The sequence below is a fragment of the Cololabis saira genome, chromosome 14, assembly GCF_033807715.1.
Source record: "Cololabis saira isolate AMF1-May2022 chromosome 14, fColSai1.1, whole genome shotgun sequence".
In the NCBI taxonomy this organism is placed as follows: Eukaryota; Metazoa; Chordata; class Actinopteri; order Beloniformes; family Belonidae; genus Cololabis; species Cololabis saira.
In genome coordinates this window covers 27,199,466-27,217,856 of record NC_084600.1, presented here as the reverse complement: position 1 = coordinate 27,217,856, position 18,391 = coordinate 27,199,466, and the positions used below count along the sequence as shown (strand labels likewise).

The 18,391-nt window shown below is 41.9% G+C and overlaps 1 protein-coding gene across 2 annotated transcripts in view; it reads left to right on the top strand.

Annotated features, from left to right (window-relative positions):
• Window positions 1-18,391, top strand: part of klf8 (Kruppel like factor 8) — a 94,309-nt gene that overhangs the window by 32,571 nt on the left and 43,347 nt on the right. For both annotated transcript variants that reach the window (XM_061740283.1, XM_061740282.1), the window contains exon 2: window positions 16,970-17,317. In XM_061740283.1, coding sequence (XP_061596267.1) covers window positions 16,970-17,317 — 348 coding nt within the window. The remainder of the gene's footprint in view (window positions 1-16,969; window positions 17,318-18,391) is intronic.

Here is an 18,391-nt window from a genome sequence, read left to right as displayed (position 1 = left end):
CCAGCAATTTCTGAGGTCATATTTCTAATGCCTTGTGTCCACATGCGTCCACATGTGTAATAAATGTGTAATACATGTGTAATACATGTAGAAGCCCGTTTATTCCTGAGGGAACGTCTGTAAACTCTGATGTGGCTGCAAAACTCCTCTTCCCTTGATCATGCTGTCCATCCAATGCTCGATGGCACAACATGAATTACTGCAAGGCTTTTGAAAATAAACTTCTTTTTTTCATTTAATGAGACGATATCAAAAGCAAGTGTTGGGGGAGGAACCGTGGCTCTCCCACAGCTGCAGTGTGTTGGCTTCGCAGCATCAACATTGTTCAGTTTAATTTGGCTGAATTCAGTTTACTTCAATTCAGTTTACTTCAATTCAGTTTACTTCAATTCAGTTTACTTCAATTCAATTTACGAGTACAGCGGCAACTCAAGTCATCTCAAGGTACTTTACACAGAAAATGCCCAGAGGTTATAATGTTGAATCCAGATTATGTTCCAATACGGTCCAGTTCATTGTATTTCATGTACAACTCCGGTCACTCACAACCCAATCAGTCCAAAATTCATTTAACAAAGTTTGCCTCGCTAAGTAACCCAACGAATGCATCAAATCTTCACTTTGGAACCATGAGTCGACAGAACCTGGTTAACGGGATAAAGAAATTAAAAATGAATCAAATCTTGAATCAACGCTTTATCTAAGTGTTGGAGAGAAAACACACTCAGTGATCTGAAGAAAGAGGCTGAGACTATTTCTTGCAGCAAGGGTAGCACACTAGCTGTAAACTACAACTAGCCTGCACCCAGCAGTTTACTTAAAGTGGGTGTAGAATTACAGTTGTACAATCAGAAAAAGGTGTGGTGTGGGTGTGGGTGTGGTGTGGTGTGGTGTGGTGTGGACCACAGCATCATACAGTATCATTCAGGAGATAAGGCAAGGTCATACATAGTTGTTTAACATTCATAAGATAAATAACTGTTAAATATAGTCAGAGACGTTCAATAAACGAGACAGCCCACTACGGTTCGGTTTCCTGTATCTGTGTCACGTGACTGCCACGCCCCTTTAGGAGACCGGAAGTAGGTCCTGAGTCTATTGAGTCCTATGGGAAAAGTGAACGGTAGCACAGATTACTACCAATTCCTTCGCCCCATAGTAACCTAAATAAATATGGGACCCATTTTTCAAAAGCCACAAACCTTCTGAACATTCTGACACCAAAATGGCAATTTTCAGACCGACAGATTAGGAGAAAATGAACTTTGTTTGAGACCTGTCTCTGTCTGAGCAACACACTCTCGCCAGATTTGGCTCTCATCGTTTTCCCATCGGATAAAATAATAAATAAAATAATAAAAGTTTAAAACTAAAATAAAACTAGCTTCTTTGCTTAATAATACTTTTATTTTTATTATTTAAGTCTTTTTGGAAGAAAGTTGTACTGTATCTAGTGTTGTATGTTCCAAAACGATGTGGGCAGAGGAGGCAGAGGAGGCAGGGAGCCGTGTAGGCGACCGCCCTCCTTTATAAACATCGACCATCATAGATCTGTACACATGCGTGAATCTGATTTCCGCTCTTATTTAAGTCATGATGAGCTATGGAAGTTACCTCCACGACTAAACAGAAAAAAACTGAAAATCAGTTTTATTTGGTAGCCTGGGTGTAGAATCTGAGTAAAATACGCTGAAAAAGCCTTCAGGTCTGTAAGTTCAGAGTAAAGAAATGTTTGTCTTACAAATGAGACGCCAAAGAGCACATCGTCTCATAAAATATCATCCGAGGCAAAAAAGGAAAAATGCTTTCTCTGCAGCAGACGAATACAGCCGGCGTGTTCGGTCATACCGCTGGAGACGCAGACAGAGCCGTGCGTTCCCTGGTTTTAAACTACCATTGGAAACCTAAAGTGGTGCGTGAGCCAGCTATCGCCTTGTACCAGTAAATCAGAACAAAGCTCAATGTTTTCTTAAAATTCTTATCTGATGACTTACCTTGTTGCATCTCATCATCTGAAACATATGTTGTTGCTTCATTCAGGAACCAAACAAATGTTGCTGAGGTCTTTATTTGAGACTTAAAACTTCAGAAAATGACTGGATTTTCTCTTTTTCCTTTCTTCAAGAACATATTGGTCTAATGTTCACGAATTTTAAATATCCACTAGCTTTTTATAATCGCCGCTTCACCCTCTGGATGTTGTACTTTAAAAAGAAAATACTTTTAAAGCATTTAGTTCTGATCTTACTTTAGCTTTATGCTGTGATTAAAACTATAGTCATGCAAGATGATGAACATACCATAAACAACAGAATCATGTGTCTAGTGCCAAGGTTTTATAACTTCTAGCAGAGTTGCTATAAGAGTCAGGCTGACTGAAGACGGCCCAGAGGTAATAAAAAAGCAATCAGCCAGTCCCTGTGTTTGTGGTTCTGCAGAAGCAGTACTCCGTACCCCCGGTTCTTTAGGCACCTTTTTTCCAGCAGTTGACACAGTTTCCTCAGGTGATGATGTAATTCTGTGACGTACTTTAATTAAATTACAGGTACAACAGTTTCATTTTCAACAATGGGTTTCATACTGTTTTCATAGTAACGGGTATCAGCAGGTGGAAGCAAACAAACAGACTCCACCCTGCTGCTGATGCTGCTCTGCAGCTTTGTGGTTGGATGAAAAAGCATTTTATTAATGCTTGAATGAAATTTATTTTTTATTAAAGACGTTTTTTTTTAGTAACTTTCACTTGAAGCTTGCGATGACTCTCTGCTCAGACCTGGCATTAATGTGCTTCCTGAGAAGTCCAATCACCCTCACACCTGGCATCAAGATGTGTACCCGAACGTGCCGTGATCAGATCTCAACGTCCAGACCTGGCATTAACGTTGGCAAACTGTAACAGGATTTTCAGGGATGCGTTTTAATGTTAGGCCTGAACTTTAAGAGCCGTTTCTCAGCCTGGGAGTTGACGCTGTTGAGGCAAAGTCTCAACACGAGTCGAACTTTGAACTTGCTCATTTGTAGAAAACACTGCAACACAGATGGAAATGCTGAAGAAACGTAACAGTCGGTGGGTAAGCACGCCATGTTACAATCACAAAGTATTTTAGGCTTCACTGCCACTCCTGTCTCTGTGTTTGTTTGTTGATCTTGCTGTATAATTACTTTTTTCCTCATAATATGTACTTTTTAACTAATGTTTATTTTTGTAATGGGGACTCTCAGTGCCGCAGCCTGAAATGTTAAACTGTACTTTTCATTTCCTGACTGGGAAATGACACTAATTAAAGGACAGAACATCGATTTCCTTGTCAGTAAATAAAACATTAAACAAAGTACTGGCAGAGCATTATCAACCTCTTTAGATAAATGACCCACATAACTGCTGTCGACTTCTTGTTAACAGCAAAGCAAGAACAGAAGCTTCCCATTTCCGAGTTGCAGCGAAGGCAACATGATTTGAAGTGCGAGCTGGCTGGAGCTGAAGATGGGTCTGGATAACTTTACTCTGATAACTGTCTGTGATGTATGAGGACCTGCAGATCCGACCAGCTCACCGACTGACATACAGTACAGACCAAAAGTTAGGACACACCTTCTCATTCAAACAAATCGGGAAGCGTGTCCAAACTTTTGGTCTGTAGTGTACGTTCAAACTTCAAAATAGGAGAACTTTTTTTTTGCCACCATTTCCTCACATTTTGGAGTTGATAGAAACTTCAGACGGTCAAGTATTTGCTCTCATGCTCAGAAAACGGGATTCATACATCCCTGTAAATGATAAATGATACTCGAACTTATTCGTCCAGTTGCAGGTTTTAGATTATTTGAGAACGACCAGAAGAAACTGAACTTCCAGACATGGTTAACATATTTGTCATTGCACAGAAGTTTTGACATATGCAAGCTAAAATCGATTTTTGGAGTCACGGCGTTTTCGCTGGAGCACCCAAGCAGCTGCCACCCAACTCATCCCTGTCACTTATTAACCAAGCCCCGCCCCTTCCTGCAAACACACAGCGGCACAAAGTGAGGGAGGGCGAGAGGACGGCGAAAAATGAGACGGGGACGGATCTGTGCGTGTGTGAGTGAACTTCTCTATATGACGGAAGTGCAAGCCAAAACCTTCTGACCCTGATCTCTCTCTCTCTCTCTCTCTCTCTCTCTCTCTCTCTCTCTCTCTCTCTCTCTCTCTCTCTCTCTCTCTCTCTCTCTCTCTCTCTTACACACACACACACACACACTGCATTGAGTTTTGCTTCAAATTCCCTCGCAGCCTTTTTCCCAAAGACAGACTTTTCTAGATTCTCGGGGCCGAGGCCACATGGGGAGGGCTTTGTGTGTGTGTGTGTGTGTGTGTGTGTGTGTGTGTGTGTGTGTGTGTGTGTGTGTGTGTGTGTGTGTGTGTGTGTGTGTGTGTGTGTGTGTGTGTGTGTGTGTGTGTGTGTGTGTGTGTGTGTGTGTGTGTGTGTGTGTGTGTGTGTGTGTGTGTGTGTGTGTGTGAGGGACTCCAGTTACAGGAATTGAGCAATGTTTGGACCCTCAGAACCGATGGAAACTGACCTCCCCATCTTCCATGGCATATCTGCTCCGCGTCCTCTTCTCTCTGGGAAACTTGGCGATAGAAAAACTAAAACACGAGTGAAAAGGTGAAGCTGCAAAGAGGAAGTTAAAGAAAAACAATGTCAGCATGTAGCTCTTTAAACATTAATAAAAGTAGGAGAAAGGTCCCCGTAAATGTTTGATGAAATACTGGATTAAGAGCCAATTTTTTTTTAAATCTAAACATGATTAAAGAGAATTCCTCAGCTTTATGATCAATGTTTACATGGGGGGTGGGGTGGAGTAAATGAGGAAAACAGATAAGTTAATTTTCATTTTTATATATTTTAATTTTTATTTATCTATGTATATATTTTTAACATTTTCGCATTTATTTAAAACATTTATTTTCAATATAAATTCTCAATAGTTTCTTTCCTTGATTGATTGTGTTTGTAGTCATTAATTTGCTTCACTCATGACTTGTACAAGGCCATGAATCTAATGTTTGTGTAAGATACAGCTGGACTTCCTGTTCGGGTCACAGAACCTGATGGTACAACAGAGGAGTAGTCAAGCATGTCCACAGGTAGTACTGATATCCTGCCCTGATTTGGATAAGTCTGATTTAAGTAAGAGTAACTTAATTCATAACTTACTTACTATAATCTGTAAGCCGGTCTCGTCACACACTTGTGACTCCTCCGGCTTGCAGGGTAATTATAGTTCCTTACTTTCATGTGTTTTGGCAGGTTTGGGGGAATAAATAGATCACATGCAGACGTCCCAGGTGTGCTCTGCTACGCAGCTCAGTCCCACCACCTCGTGGGTCCCTGGCCTCCACTAATCACCAAACAGTGCCTGATTAAAACACGTCTGTTCTCAAGTGCCAGGAGCCAAATACGCTGATGCTTTGAGCAACTCCATTTAAATTATAGTAATGTCGCCTTTGAGCAAATAAACAAAACTTTCTGGAAGTCTCATCACACACTTGGGTGTGAAAGACAGGCTGTTTTTGTTAAACCAGCACTCCCACTGACGGTTAATGTTTAACCAACCTGGAGTCAAGAAGCACCTTATTTCTTTTTTTGCTTTTCCTTCATCTAAACTATCCAGAGTATTTAATCCATAACCCTCCCCGTAACTGAAGTTTGAATGCTTTTACATTCAGTGACAATCTCTGACATTGTTTCATATCTGAGTTCAGCGGCGGCACGTCAGGAGGATGTTAGATGGCGCTGTGAACTCGCACTGAACCCGCCATGGAATGAGATCGCATTTATTATGAGTGGAAATACTTCTACCAAGTGTGGTTGTTTCTTTTCTTCGTCTCTCGCTCATCGGGGACTCCTGAGCTCAGGATGTTGCACAGACAGAAACCCGGATGCTCATCGCCGCCGCTGCTGACATGGATGTTGCACGAGTCCACGTCTGTGATTGGTTCTTAGTGGAGGAAAGTCTGGAGAAAGTTGAATCATGCGCATTTTTATAGTATGGGCATGTATGTATATCTGTGTGTGATCACTGTGGCTAGCTGGGGGAGTCCCCCACCCCCCACACGTACACACACACACACACACACACACACACACACACACACACACACAGGGCCGGAGGGAGGGGTTGAGGAGAGGCAGCGGCGACACAGAGGAGAGCGATGACCCAGATAGTCTTTCTGTCCCACCCTCTCCTTCTGCGACACACTAAATAGAAAAATAGCTAAACAAATAATTTTATTTCACAGGGATTCTTTTGTACGTGTGATAAAGGATTTGAGCCTGAATGAAACTAAACTCATTTGCATTCTGGCTGTAGTTTTCCAACAGCAATAGAGTGAAACGTTAAAAAGTCTGAGAATATGTCACAACAAGCTGATGACATTTAAAAATGCCTTTAAGGTAATTATAAACAACACCTGCAGCGGCGGACTTTACAAGACTACCTGACTTGTGCTGAAGAGGCGTGTTAACGCACAACTATGATCATTTAACTGGTCTGACGTCTTGTTCTTACTAGTTTCTGGGCCGTCCTGTAATATGCCTGTTCATTCCTCTGTACCTCTGACGTACACAAGTTTTGGAGTGTTTTCACACCGGCACTGATTAGGTCAGCCCAAAGGCAGTCTGGGTATGGGTGCGGTCCACTTGTGCCAGTGTGAACAGATCAATTACACTCTGGTATGCACTAAAAAAAGCAGTACCAAGGCCGCTTCGATTGAGGTGGAGTTGGTTTGGCTATCGGCAAACTCTGGTGTAGTCAGCTTGTAGTGTGAATTGCCTAACCCTAACCCCTGACCCCCGTACCCTTAACCCTAACCTAACCCTAGCCCTACGATAACCCTAACCCCTTATCTAACCCTATCCCAACCCTACCCTAACCTAACCCTAACCTAACCCTAGCCCTAGCCCTACGATAACCCTAACCCCTTAACTAACCCTATCCCAACCCTACCCTAACTTAACCCTAACGCTAGCTCTAACCCTAACCCTAAACCCTAACAAGGGAGCACGTAAACTAACATGGCTAAAAAAACTAGACGTTTGAGCTGCACTTGCTTCATTTGAGCACGGTTTGCCGCGAGTTATTTGCACAATGTAGAGAAAAATAGCCAAGTGTATAACGTACGTATAAACTCTCAAAAAGCGTAGTTCTTGTGTCGCCATGCTTCTTGTTTCAGACTGGTTGTCATGGAAAAACATAAGGCTCTGCCAACATTGGTAGTTGCCAATGACAGCATTGACCGCTGTGGTGCGGCATGTCGTCCGAAGTGAAAACAACTTCTGTGAACACAAACCTAACTGAGAAATGATACGACGCCATTTTGTCCACATCGAGGCCACGCCAACATACGTGAAAGCTTCCTTTGCGTACGTAAGAATAGTTCAACACAAGTGGTACATTTAGGGAGAGCTAAAAGTCTGAACATAGTGTGATTAGTTTGTCTCCCATGCTAGCATAAGTTTGCAATATTATCACTGTTAAATGTCCATAAAATGCAAAACAAGCCTTTACATGCACTTCGGAGTCCTGTGTGACCAGAAAACAGGTCCCAAAAAGCCTGAGCTGGCTGTTGTCACTCTTTCTTTTTATTCTTCTGTGTTTCCATACAATCAAGAGATGTTTCCCCTGAGCTATGTCATCTGAATGTACCTTTGTTTGCGTCTCAAAACCCTGACCAGAGTGAAGAACAGCAAATGAAAACCTTGCATCAGAACTTTAAACGTGGCTCTTCTTCTGATCTCTACAGCTTTGCAGTAGCAGGGTCGTTGTTCTGGGCGGGTGTGAATGTGTGGGATTGTATGAGGGTGAAGCAGAGCGTTCATTTCACGCTCAGTCAGCCTTTACTGGGTTAAAAATAGATTTAAAAAATCTTGAGATTGGCCTCTTTGAAGCCCTGCGACAGTTCCTCTAATGGGTGGTTGGAAGACAATGTCTCATAAACTTATCCTCAAAATTACATTCAGTGAGTAATCCACAGTAGCTTTGACCCAGTGTTGTCCTACAATGATACCAGTCCTGATATTAAGGCCAATTAATTATTAATTATACTATTTGAGTGGTAAATTATAAAACTGTACAGTGAACTCCGGTGGCGTCATCACTCAATATGTTTGACTCTTCTTTTACTTGGAAAGGTCTTAGTAATTGTATTGGCATTGCCATAAAATTATTTGGTGTTTTTGTTTAAATACATAAACAGTAACAACACAAAAATATATTAGGGTGAATGGAATAGATCTGATTTTTAGGGCTGGGAGTAAACGGTTATTTTTAAAATGATTAATTGGGCGAATATTTTATCGATTAATCGACTAATCTAATGAGTAATTTGACAATTATTCTAACGATTATTTTTCTGTTGTTTGATTAATAAAAAAAAATGTATAAAATAAATATGAGAAATCCTTAATAATATAGTTTATTAAGCAACAGTTTTGCACAGCAAAATAAAAATATATAATAACATTATGCAAAATAAAAAGGCCAACCTGTTTACTCTTACAGTTCAACAAAAATCTCTCATGTACGAGATTACAAAAGATTTAAAAAATGCAGTGCAATGCATATTAACCAAATGTGTTCAAAATACGTTAAAAATTACATGTGGATGAAACAGGGCACTGTTTCACACTAAATTACATATGTTTATTTCATAAAAAAATTAGAATCATGAAAGGAACCTTTCTATGGAACTAAAAAAAAAACAAAAGAAACAGTTGTTTTCGGTAGGAATCATGTTCCAGTGGTACCTTCTGCTAACTAACCGATTTAAAAAGAAGTTTTTATGCCGGTAAAGTTAGTTATGAATTATGATCGAGTTATAATCAGAAAACATCAAATGTAAGAGCTGATGCATAGCATAATTTGATCATGTGACGTTTGTTTTTGCAGTTCTTTTGCTTATTATATTTTGCAATTATTATTGTCCCATCCATGAGAGACAAGGGGGCACCTCTGCTTTAGATGCTCCAACATCGCTGTCGTGCTGGTCTGGTCTATGCCAATCCCAAAGGGCATTTGGTACTGAATTTAAAGTATTCTATTCTTATGGCGGTTTTTGATGAGCCACCCAATGGTGATGTGTCCATGACAAAATCTGATGACGTTATTTCGAAGTCGACGCGTGTACATCATCGACACATCGCTACATGCCTACAGTTTTTATTTTCTTTATTAGTTTTAGTATAGTTTCCAAAATAGTTGGTGTGTAAATTAAATTAAATAAGCAAATGAAGCTCTGTACACAGATAGTCGTTTACACAAAAAAAGAAAAAAAAATGTTGTGACATGTAATTGCTCATCTGTCCACCAGAAGGAGCTGTTTAGCCCTGTGAAAATGTCTCGAGGCTAGCTCTCCCATGTTGCCATTTTTAGGTTGTATATGCATATACATTTTTAAATACAATTTATATGCAGTAAAAAAGTGTTTAATCTAGATATTTGAACCAGCGCTGCTGTCTCAAAGCTAGACATTTCTTGTTTGGATTTTCTAACTTGAGGCTTTCTGCGTGGGGTTTGCGTGTTCTTCAGGTGGCTTTTCTCCAGTTTCTCCATACAGTCTAAAGACATTCAGGTTGAGTCTGTATGAGCGTGCAAGATAGACTTGGTTTTCGTGGCTCTGTATTGGATTGGCAACCTGTCTCTGAGGGAGCGTCCTGTTGGGACATGGTCAGGATTCTTTAGATGGGTGGCTCCTCTATTGAGGCTTGTTCTTGAGCATGATCTATCACATGGATGGATGGATGGATGGATGGATGGATGGATGGATGGATGGATGGATGGATGGATGGATGGATGGATGGATGGATGGATGGATGGATGGATGGATGGATGCATGCATGGATGGATGGATGGGTGGGTGGATGGATGGATGGATGGATGGATGGATGGATGGATGGATGGATGGATGGATGGATGGATGGATGGATGGATGGATGGATGGATGGATGCATGCATGGATGGATGGATGGATGGATGGGTGGATGGATGGATGCATGCATGGATGGATGGATACTTTATTGATCCCCAAAGGGAAATTCAAGAGGGTTGCATGATCCCATCAGTATCCAGGACGTTCTGCAGGCTGGATGAATACATTTTGCTCCTTGAGCTGTCTCTGACCAGGTTGGTGGGTGTCATGTGAGAATACGAATGCTGAATTTCAAGGTCATGATGGATGCTATCTGTGTCACCTTTTTAGGGATTTTATTGGTGTGGCTTTGACCTGATACTGGATTTCAGTTAATGGCTTGCTGTCTCTGTTGTTTGATAAATGCTTTCATGCAGATGTCCAATCCGTCTACGGAGTGGATCTGAGAAATGTTGGCAGTTGTTTTCTTGGCTCAGAAGTATTGCAGTCTGTGAAGAAAATCTTTCCCTCTTGTTTTTCAGCCCTAGTCAAGCCTCTCTACCCCCACCCCAACTTCCTGTGTTAGGATCAGAGGCTGACAGGGTCACACCCACCCCACCCTTTTTATTTCTGCAACTCCACAGTGGGACCACTGCTCTGGAGGGGGAGGCACACGTACACACAGACATCTTGTCAGTCCTCATTTATACAACTCAACATGCGCATACACTCTCTCACAGTCTTGCACTATCACAACTCGTTAGTGCTGCTCTTCACACACACACACACACACACACATGCGCACACATGCGCACACATACCTCACGGCCCCCTTGGTGAGCTTCTTCCCCTTTGCTGCTTTGTCGGAGAGCAGATGTGGATCAAGTCAGATTTGCTGAAGATTCACAGTGTTAGCTTCTTTCCATTAGCGGCAGTGAAATGGGTGTTTTGTGTTAGCAGGAATCAAACCAGAGTTGATTTAATATCTCACTTAAGTGCCTTTCTTTCTTTCTTTTTCTTGTATTTTACTACTCAAGTGACCTGCTCCAGATCAGATTAAACACAAAGGAATTATGTCCAAATCATATTTGATCCAGGTCTGGTCACCTTCCAGACTGTAATTATGTTGTATTTATGTTAATGACTCCCCATCAACCACGGGATGGATTGAGACATGAACTATCACCTTTCATCACAACTTTTGTCACCTCATGTTTTTCTTTTTTTTCCTGTATGACTGACATCAACGTTTTAACTAATTCTGTCGTATTTCTCTCCATATACTTGATTATGGCTACACAATTTTAGATATCGATGTTTCACAAATGAACCCTTATCAAATGTGAATGCTGATATTGATTGATGCCCATTTTCTGTTGATACCAATACGTACATGTATTGTTGAGTATTTGTTTCTTTTAAAAAACAACATATTTTGACTAATATTTTGGCAAATATTTGATAATAATACGGAGACAACACCCACTGGCGTTGATTCCATGAAATGAACACACAACTCCAGATATTTGAAAGTGCTTTATCTGGTTTACTTCAATAACTGATGCATAAAGGGTTGTATTGAGGAATCATACTACAGAAAACACAACTCTGGTTTGTTAGATGGCAGATCTTATTCAGTCTCTGCAAGACTGAAAGCTTTCTTGTATTCATAACTATTAAAATGACACGAATTGTAGTTTACAGCATGCAGGAATGTGAGAAGAAGTGGCGCATCAGGCTGAGTAATCCAGTACAGTCAACTGGTCTGTGTCGATTCTCTCATTTCCTTCCAGCATAATTTAATTTCTCTCCGCAAAGTCAATTCATTCCCTCTTTCCACCACTGCCTTTCCCTTCTTCACTAGATTCGACCATTTGGACCACGTTTTTAGGCCACACTGACCCAAAGTTGATAAGGCATACGAGGCAGAAGTTATCCGGCGTGACGACCTTCACATCTCCTATATTTACAACTTATTAAGCCTCCGATCATATGTGTACACAATTTAACTAATCCGAAAGAACGAATACCACTGCGATGTAACTTTAATGCCGTTTAAACGGCTTGGTGTGTAGTGAGCAGCATTGCTGTCGACTTGTAGCTGCTGTATTTTATAGTGGTTTATATTTATACTCTGGCGTCAGACGTTCCAGGTTACAACTAATTGTAAAGTAGGCGGCGGTCAGAAGTACCACCTGATCCAACAATGGCTGCTCCTGGCACCAACAATGTAAACTCTTATTTTACCGTTCATAACAGACACATGTATACAGATATACGGCTAGGACTCTTTATTTAAATTCTTAGTCGTGTTGCTACGTTGTTGCTATGGATTAAATACAGAATTAGTGCCACTAGGGACTGCACTGGCCAGACCAGCGTTTGGAAGGGGCTCGTGTTTTTTCTGACCTTACAATCAAAGCACTTTCGACATTCCCAACTCCAACTTCAACTTATGACTTAGTAGTAAGTAAACAGAATGTAGCATCACATGTTGTAGCTGTTTGTATGTTGGTGAACTCTTTTACTTATAAATCCTCACACACTCAACCTTTTCGCTGTCTTGAACAATCGGGCGTGATGACATACTTCCATAGAAGTATGGATGTACAGTTTTTGAGGCACAAGAAAAGTGAGGTCATGTTTGCAATTTGTAAAACTTGATCATTTTCCCTGGACATACCCAGACTCTTGCTCTCAAGACTGACCAACAATTCTGTCTATGAAGAGTTTAAACTGAGTCGTTGGCCAAGACTCTTCAGAGTAGCTGAGCTTTCAACTCGGGACAAAAGCAAGTCGTTTGTCCTCAAGGAGGTCTGACGTTCACCTAACAACAGCACTTTTAACAGAGAGTGCTAGCTATTAAAATGCCAACCTATTTCACCAGAATGTATCTATTTTCTTTATATCTACATGCACCCCACCTCTTAAACCTCTTACATATTGAGCACAGAAGTGAAAGTGTCCATTCAACAACAGTCTTTGATGGTTGGGTTTACTCTGAGTTTACATGCAGTCTGGCTGTTTTTAATCTTGGATCCTTGTTTTATTCATTTAACTTTTGTAGGTATGAATGGAAATGTTAAAAGGCAGGTGAGGGGGGGGGGCGGGGCGGGGAATCTTGGCGCTAACCATCTCAGTAAGCTGAATATAAGTAAAAAAAACCCTGATAAAACCAGATGTAAAGGGTGAACATTTGTATCAGCTAACTAAGTCCAGTAGAGAATCCATTTATGCAATCATTTCCTGTCCGTGTTTGAGTTTGCTAGGTCACGGTCCCAGCTGGAGAATGCCTTTGGCCTTTAATACAAAATAGAAATGCATCTGTAGACCCACAGGATGTACATGAAAGCAAAATATAAATACTTTTATGAGAGGGAGTTTGGTGAAATTTCAGACCTTGTGTGTGGGTTGGGGGGGTTACCTTTGTTTAGAGACACAGAGGGGGCTCTGTCCCCTCACAATGGACCCAGGATACGAGGATTCTGCAGGATACTGCATGCGTGTCTGAGGGGCGGTGCCTGCAACCACACCCAGGCTGATTAGCCGAAGCCCCACCTCGCTCTGGAATTCACTGAGGCCGGGTCACATGCCAGCCGGCATTACACAGCAACGGTTGAGTCTGCATGCTTTCAGGGAAGAACAAAACCCAGAACCCATCAGTGCAACGTAGGAACAAGTCAGCTTTAGATGGCTTTTTTATTCAAGGCGGACTTGAGTTCTTCTTCTTTTTGTTAAAGGACCAAAAACATTTCTTGTTGCCTGAGTGGATGTATCCGCCCAGCCATCACTAATCATTTTCATCACCTCATGGCCCATTTGGGCAAAGCAATTCTAAGGGCTCTCTGAGGGACGTGGGTACTGCAGAACTTCCTTCCCTTGTGCTAGTTTATCTGATCCCCAATTACAATGCTTCAGTGACATAACAGTAAGGGTTTTGGTGGAGACAAGTAATACAAATAACACAATAATTCCTCCATGACATATTCACTGAATCCTGGGCTGAAATGTTGCTCCTCTACTCGACGATTTATTCCTTTATTTATTTTTTTACACTGGTTCAACCAGTCGCTGTAGAATTAACTCACCTGAACCAATTACCGTTCGTAGTTATCTGAACTACAAAAAGGTTCAAAAGCACCTTTTTGATCATTTTTCCTTCAGTCCTGGGTAAAGTCGCCACACAGGAACCTCTGAGGCCCATTTTCCATTGTACAGTGTTTGACTTTACTCTCCTCGGTCTTGGCCATTTTCAAATTCAGTACCACCTAAATGTGGGTGGTACCTTCATGGCAAAGTGGGCCGAAACGGGTTGCTCCATCGAGCCCCTCTGGATACGGCTGTTGCCCACGAGGCACAGAAACATGTGGACCTCCACCACAGCTATTTTTTCTCGGTACAAACGTTATTTTTTTATTCATATCACATTCACACAACTCTGAGAGCGGTGAACGTCATTGTAGTTTAGAGTTAATATAAAGAATAAAATGTATTTCTAATATGATTGATTGACTGCCGGATCAGCCAATGGCTAGCAGCTATCACTTCCTCATCCAGAATCGTCATGCTACCGCGCTTAGCGAAGCTACCGCGCTTAGCGAAGCTACCGCGCTTAGCGAAGCTACCGCGCTTAGCGAAGCTACCACTCGCCAAAGGCAACGGTCATATTTGATTTGCCACTGACTCGACATGTTTAATGGTACATCCCCCTGGAAACGTCTGACAGAAGCTCTCCAGATATGTGGGCGGGGTTCGGCTGAAGGAGCTGGAAGCAAAGCTAACTTTGATTGACAGGCGGTGAGCGTGTCAATCTCACCTCTTTTCTGATGACAAACTCCTCACGTGGCTCTTCTCTTCCAGAAATACTCAATTTTTCTTTTGCTCGTGGTTGCATTCATATCCAGTTGGGTGACTGAGTCGCTTTCTGTCTTTCTGTCTCCGATCAGTCTTGTAATGTGAACACCGTTAATGACTAGTAGTCTGGGCATCACACCGACTCTTGTTATCTGAAGGTTAGCCTTGCTATTTTCTGAGAGAAATACACACTGGGACACTTTGAAATTTGCATCAGAGGCATCAAATGTCATATTTTTACTATGTATGGTCAGTATTAAGTCTTGGAGCTTCATGCAAGGTTCCTGCCCTCCATGGTGCATCATTACAGTTTTATAGCAGTGTCTTCTTATGAAACACCTGTGTGTGAAGCCGGGAGAGAAAAAAGCTTGTTTGTGCATGTCGGTGTGTTGCACCATGATTAATATACAAATGTGCATCTACCGTATGTACCAGCTAAACATTTCTATTGTCCAAACCATGCTAACCCTTGATTCATATTGAGCAGCGTAGGGCGGCCTGATTGCGCCGAGACAGTGATTCATTTATTGTACAAGGCATCCGAGTGCGGACATGCTGATCTCACCACATCATCTTTTCTTACTGAAGTCGGTTCTCTGACACATTCCTCTGAACCCTCATCTGTAACCGCATTTGCATGGGCATCAGCTGAAGTTGAAGGGGCAGAAAAATGAAAGGCAAAATGAAAGCTGGTCGTGAAGTCATCTTTTTTTAACTTGCAGTTGTGGGAATCAACAGCGTTTGAACCGGGGGTCATGACCTGGCAGTTGTTCACCATTTTGAAGTGAGCTGGGCAAAACAAATTACTTGAGAGGTAATTGATTGCCACGCTACTTGAAGAAAATGTGACAGAGAGATGAAGGTTCCACGATGGAATGCAATGATTTTAAACCAGAAATGTTGCATATGATGGTTTGTCATTTCTGAGGAAAGAAAAGGCCTTGTTTCAATAAAATTAGCCTTTTTGTGTTCTGCGAGACTATTTTGTTAGTTTTAAGAAATTTAGTCAAGAAAACCTTTTTTCTCATCGGCAGGGATGTTTTTGCTTAGTATGAGACAATTTGACTAGATTTAAGAATGTTTTTAGGAATGAGGTGCTGTCTTTGCAGGGTAGCTTATTAACCTGGTCGCTATTAAACAGTAATAGTAATACTAGTAAGTTACTTAAAACATAAGTTACTCTCTGATCCAACTGTCTGTGAACCTGTTGAGCGTTAGTTGAAGTAACTGTGGTCCTCAGGAATCATTGAAGCAGATGATTTCCACCGATGCTGTGGCGAGTTCTTGGATAGTTTTATTCAGGAACTCTGATGGTTCTCTGATAAACAGTTTCAACCAGAAAGGAAGAGGAAATGGACAACAAATTGAGACTGATAGAGTCGGGGTGTGTACTTTACAGGGAATGCATGTGTGTGAGTCCCTCCGCCTTGGCACTCCCCACTTGCACTGTGTGTGTGTGTGTGTGTGTGTGTGTGTGTGTGTGTGTGTGTGTGTGTGTGTGTGTGTGTGTGTGTGTGTGTGTGTGTGTGTGTGTGTGTGTGTGTGTGTGTGTGTGTGTCTCGCTGGGCTTCCAGAAAAGGGTGTGTCCGCCTGCCTGCCACTGAAAAGGAGGGAGGGGTCAGTTCACGGCTACTCCTCCCTGCTCTCTCTGTTATTTCTCTTTCGTTCTCATTCCCTCACTGGCAGCCTCAGGATTAGGCCTTTGTCTCTCTGCCTCCTCTCTCCTACTTTTTCTGCCACTTTTTAACAGAAAGGTGTGCTTTTCTTTTCTCCACCTTCCCTCTTAGAGAGGAGGATTGCTTTAGCAGGCCTTGTAGGGCAGAGGTAATGCTTGTAGTCATGACTTCTTTTCTCAATCAAACTAGTTGGACATTCCTTGTTGTGTTTGTGACTCTGTCCTCTCCTCTGTAGCTTTTATTTTCTCCCCTTGTCCACTTTTCGGCTCATACTTCCTTCATACCTTCCTCTTTTCAGCCTCTCCCCTTGGCCTGGAACTTTTTTTTTTACCTTGTTCTCACCCCTCCTTCCTCCTCCCCTGCTTTTCACTGCCCTTTTTCCCCACCCCACCCCCCTTTTCTCTCCTCAACTACCCCCTTATCACATCCCTTCCCTCCTTCCTCAACCCCCCTTCCTGTCTTTCCCCAGATTTTACTCTTTTTTTCCCCCTGGTTGTGCTCAGGCCCACCTTGCTTCCTCTAATTTTCTGTCTCTCCTCTTCTTCCTCAGTGCCAGTCGACTCCAAAGCAGAGGAAAAGTGCTGTCAGTGGCCGGAAGAAGCAGAGGAGCCCGGCCAAGCAGAGCGCCCTGACCCAGCAGCCTTCGCCGCCGCCGCCGCCGCCGCCGCCCCCTGCAGTCCAACGAGAGGAGGAGGAGGAGGAGAAAGAGAAGCCGGCCACCGGGCCTCGGCCGCCGCACGGGAGGGAGGAGGAATCAGCCGAGGAGGAGCCCAAGGAAGTGGAGACACAAACTATTGGGGTGACGGAAGAAGAAAAGAAAGGAGAGGAGGCGGAGGAAAGCGAGAGAGACATGCCCTCTGTACAGATCAAACCAGAGCCGGAGGAGATGGAGTGCACGGTGAGGATGGGAAGGCTGGGTTGGATGTTGCTGATTGGCTGATTGGGCAGATGAGTTGGTGGAGGTGTGTCAGGTGGGCATGACCAGCATCTCCCCCGATCACATGTGTTTGAACATGCTGAATCAGATCATCGTCAATGATTATTCTCTCAGCAAACTCATGCTCAAACTCAAGTGTTGCTTATCAGAAGATTTGCTTTACTTTTGTAGAATTCATCACTATTTCAGTTAATAGTAGCTGGAGGTTAAACTTCAGAAATTGGAATGCTTGAAAGAGTTTTTGGCTAATAACCATCGCCGTTGCAGGCGTTATCCAATCAGCAGCGATAATCGCCTCACGTCAGCTGCTCTTGTAAAGCAGAACACTTTACTATTAATAACGGAAACATTTCTAAATACTGTAGCTGTTTGTTTCTTATTAGGACTAAATAGACAAATAAAAACAGGGGGAAGTTTAAGAAAAGGTGTTTTTTCCGCCTCTGGTGGCATTCCTGACCTGTTTAGCTTGAAAGCTAATCAGATTTGTAAACACCATGACACACTCAGGTGTGACATGTGAAAAGATCATTTTTACGCCTGACAGGTCGACAGTTACTTAGAAATGGAAACAAGTCACAGATATTATGGGTATTAGGGCCAAACTAAGACAAAAAAAAATGGAAATTACGAGAATAAAGTCATAATATAATGAGAATAAAGTCGTAATACTACGAGAATAAAGTCGTAAAATTACGAGAATAAAGTCGTAACATTACGAGAATAAAGTCGTAATGTTGCGAGAATAAAGTCGTAATATTATGAGAATATAATTTATGAGAACTCTAACAGGAAGAGCTTCTTCTCCCTGTGTTAAAATGAGGAATATTGAACATCTTGTGAAGTTATATTTATATATTTATAATATATTACGACTTTATTCTCGTAATATTATGACTTTATTCTCGTAATTTTACGACTTTATTCTCGTAATATTATGACTTTATTCTCGTAATTTTACGACTTTATTCTCGTAATATTATGACTTTATTCTCGTAATTTTACGACTTTATTCTCATTACATTATGACTTCATTCT